Source organism: Mandrillus leucophaeus, unplaced genomic scaffold, assembly GCF_000951045.1.
Source record: "Mandrillus leucophaeus isolate KB7577 unplaced genomic scaffold, Mleu.le_1.0 Scaffold44, whole genome shotgun sequence".
NCBI lineage: Eukaryota > Metazoa > Chordata > Mammalia > Primates > Cercopithecidae > Mandrillus > Mandrillus leucophaeus.
Window position 1 is genome coordinate 129,420 of NW_012104698.1, and position 3,794 is coordinate 133,213.

The 3,794-nt window shown below is 54.6% G+C and overlaps 1 protein-coding gene across 1 annotated transcript in view; it reads left to right on the top strand.

Annotated features, from left to right (window-relative positions):
* Nucleotides 1–3,566, top strand: part of DNAJB6 (DnaJ (Hsp40) homolog, subfamily B, member 6) — an 89,942-nt gene extending 86,376 nt beyond the window's left edge. Inside the window, exons 10-11 of the mRNA XM_011993989.1 lie at nucleotides 2,067–3,381; nucleotides 3,469–3,566. Of these exons, the coding sequence (XP_011849379.1) occupies nucleotides 2,067–2,149 (83 nt within the window). The 3' untranslated portion in view covers nucleotides 2,150–3,381; nucleotides 3,469–3,566. The remainder of the gene's footprint in view (nucleotides 1–2,066; nucleotides 3,382–3,468) is intronic.
* Nucleotides 3,567–3,794: the final 228 nt, after the last annotated feature.

A 3,794-nucleotide genomic window follows, 5' to 3' on the forward strand; every position in this document is an offset into this window, starting at 1 on the left:
GATCCACCCGCCTCGGCCTCCCAAAGTGCTGGGATTACAGGCTTGAGCCACCGCGCCCGGCCTCATTTTTGTATTTTTAGTAGAGATGTGGTTTCTCCATGTTGGACAGGCTGGTCTCGAACTCCTGACCTCAGGTGATCCCCTGCTTCAGCCTCCCAAAGTGTTGGGATTACAGGCGTGAGCCACCACGCCCAGCAATATTGGAGGCTTGAAGAATACCGGAAAGGGGTTTCTTTGTGGCGGACCCGCCCCTCCCCCACCCTCCCCGGCAGCCCCAGGGCGGTGAGGGTGACTGCAGTGTGGTCACCTCAGGCTTTCCCGCCCTAACTCGTAAAGGACCGGTGGCAGCAGTTGCTTTAAAGAAGCTCCTGTTACTCCCTTTGTTCTGGGGTCTTGGTAAAGTTTGCTTTCCCGAAGCTCAGGAACCACCGCAGGCCGGGCTGACCCCCCCACCACGCCCCCATCCCACGGGGTCCCTCGGGTCCTGGAGCACGAGGATCCTCTGGGGGACACAGCCTCCGAGAGCTGGCTCTGCCCAGGCCGCGCTCCAGTCAGAGGGGGCTCCCCGCGTGCTCCTCGGGAGGGGGATCTCCTGGCTTCCTCCCGCTTCCTTTCCTTTCCTCTGCGTTTTCCGCAGAGCCGCCTCCCTGCTTTGGAAGCAGGTCCTCAGCGGCCTGGCAGCCGCCAACGGCGCACATGCCCCTCTGTTCTTTCTTTCTTTCCGTAACTTAAGGCACATTTCCTAAAAACGCAGCATGGAACGCTTGGCTGTTCGCTAACGCGCATCTTGCGCTGCTCCGTCGTAGGGCGGTTAGGACGCGCTCGGCTCTAGTGGAAAGCTGCGAAGGTGGCAGCCTCCACTGTGCACAGGCCACAGGCGAGTGTGGTGTGGTGTGTGGCTGTGGGTGTGGACTGGATCTGCAGGCTTGTCCCCTCCCGTGGAGAGCTGTCGGGGTCCGGGCAGTGCTCAGTGGTGACAGCCACGGCACATTTGAAAGTCCACGTGTGTTTGTCCCACTGTGGTCCAGGACACGCGTGAGCCACACTCAGTGGACTTGCACCTGTGACATGCTGGTCAGCATGGCGGCCGTCAGCTGGGCGTGGAATGCATGTGGTTGGAGCCCGCCCTCGGCCCACCATGATTGTGATTCTCTGGGGCAAGTCCTGAGTGTGGGCAGGGCCTGAGGCCCCGGAGAGGGCTGTGAGCAGGCTCCTCCCAGTGAGGCACGATGCCACGATGTGAAGTTGCGTGGGTCTTTGGAGTGTTCTCCTGGCAGGTCGAGGGCCCGTGCGTGTGGGACCCAGGCCCGCCCTGCCCGCTGCCGGCCGTGTTCCCTGTGCCCCGTCATGTTGACAATTGTGGCCAAATTCAACATCAGGCCCGTTTCCTGCACCCATGTTGGCACACACTGAGTCCAAGACAATTTCTGCAGAAATGAATCCAGAGGTGTTTATTTCTGGCACGTTGGATCAGATGTTCAGAGGGTGGGCGTCTTTCTCCCTGCGCTTCAGCTGGATCAGTCAGTGTCAGCCGTTGGCTTTAGCAAAAGGAAAATGAAAGGTTACTTTCCTCCAGTAAGAAATGGGACTTTCCCACGCCGGACGGCACAGAGCCCGCAAACGTGAGGCCAGTCCACGCCAAGGCTTTGCCTGCAGACAGGCTGCACTGCGGCCGGCTGGGGAAGCAGAGGAGACCGCGGACGCCCTCCCCACAGCGGGGCGCAGCTTTGCGCAGGCCCAGTGTGCGCTCTGAAGGGGAGCCCAGGGCGGGGTTCCGGGGCTGAGGCGCAGCGTGGGCCTCTGGCTCTGCTGCTGGGCGGAGCTTGGCTAGGTGGGAGCCCTCACTTCTCTGCAGGGTGGCGAAGCTCTCTGGGTAGTGTGAGCGGTTCTCAACGTGCACCTTGGAAAGTCAGCTCCCGTTCTGAGGTGCATGTGTGGCCCAGATAGACGACTTCATTTTGTTGCTTTTTGTTCTTAACATGGGGAAATATTGAGAAAACATGTTTGGCTCTTGCTGGGGAAGCAGTGCTGTTCCGCACAGTGTTTTACAAGCCGTGTTTCCTTAGGATTCAAAGAAGGTGGCAAGAGGAAGAAGCAGAAGCAGAGAGAGGAGTCCAAGAAGAAGAAGTCGACCAAAGGCAATCACTAGACCGGACTCGAGGCGCGCGGTGCACCCCCGGACGCTGGCGCTCCCCCGTGCTCGGCGCGCGGTCGTGCACACGCGCTAGGTAGCGGCGTTGGGGCAGGACTGTCTCGAGGCCACACTCGCTCGGCAGGATTATGCGATCACGGATCAGTCAGAGCAGGGTCAGGAGACGGGGCTGACGGCACGGGTGGCGGGGATAGACTTTTGGGATGCGGCCGCGACTCTCTGCTTCTCTCCAGCGCTCAATCTGCTAGCATTTTCCTCTAGTGCCTCCGGATCCTCTTCATTCTTTTCGGCTACTCAGCCACTCCGCGTGCTGCTGGGATATTTCCAGCTTTGGGAGTACAGTAGGGCGCAGACAGCTAACTGAGTAACATTCATGAAATGAGGCTCTTTCCTGTGGCGGCGTAGTGTTTGGAATTAAAGTAATTCAGTGGAGTGTAACTCAGAGAATATCGCAAGTGACACACTGACTCCTGCACCTTTTCCTCAGAGCAATCCCGCCACACCAATAGAAGGCTGTCGTGAATCCCATCAGATGTAAAATCATTCCTTCTGTTTGCTCTTTTAATTTGCATCCTCTGCAGGTAGTCCAAATTCAACTTCAAATATGGTGTAGGTTTTGCTAGATTCCATATTTTTTTTTTCTCGGATTTTTGCTAATTATTGTTAGCAAAATTTTTTGCTCAGCGGCACCCTCCCCTAGTGTCCATGGGTTAGGGCCGTGCTGGGGAAAACGGGCCGGTATTTACACACGCGCAAAACACCCAGAGACGGCACAAGGAGGTTGAACTAATGTTTCAGTTCGCGAACATTGACTCCTTATGAAAGTCACTTCTAACTAGATGCACCCACTTCCGGTCATTATTTCATTTGCATGATGTATTGCTTCCTCACTTTTTGTTTTTATTGAGCACGGAGTAGAATTCCAGGGCTGCCTTGACTTCTTCCCTGCACGCTCCCTCTCAGTGACTTTCCTTCCCTTTCACATGAGGATCTGCTGTTCATGTTCCTTTTTCCTTTGTCCTCTTGAACTTGAGGGCATTGTGAAAAGCTGTGATGTGATTTTAAAATGCCAGCAATTTTAATCTAGCCGTGTTGAAGCCGGGAAGTTTCTGGCGCAATCCATGTAGCAGTGACCCAGGCTTGGGAGCCAGAAACAAGTGTGATCTGTGATGTTATTTAACACAACTGTTGCCAAAGAGTTGGCTTTGTTTATTTGGTTTTGGTGGGGAGTGGAGTTGGTTTTGGTGGGGAGTGGAGTGGTATTTGATGCTTTCTGTGGACAATGTAACCCTAAACACATCATGTATTTGGTGGAGAGTGGAGTGGTATTTGATGCTTTCTGTGGACAATGCAACCCTAAACACATCATGTATTTTAAGTGCCACCTACGTAAATAAAACATAAGCATATTGAACACAGCTTGCCTGCCGTCCTTTGTAGGCGCCAGTAAGTTGCACTGTTAAGACTGATTAAAAGTGAAAGCAATTCTTCAACATTACAATTATGAAGGACAAAGTGGTGTTTTGCGGGCAGAAGTGTTGCTTCTGAAATTCTTCACTGTAAGGTGAAAACGTGACTTTAAAGCTAACACCCCCGGCAGGGCACGGTGACTCATGTCTGTAATCCCAGCACCTTGGGAGGC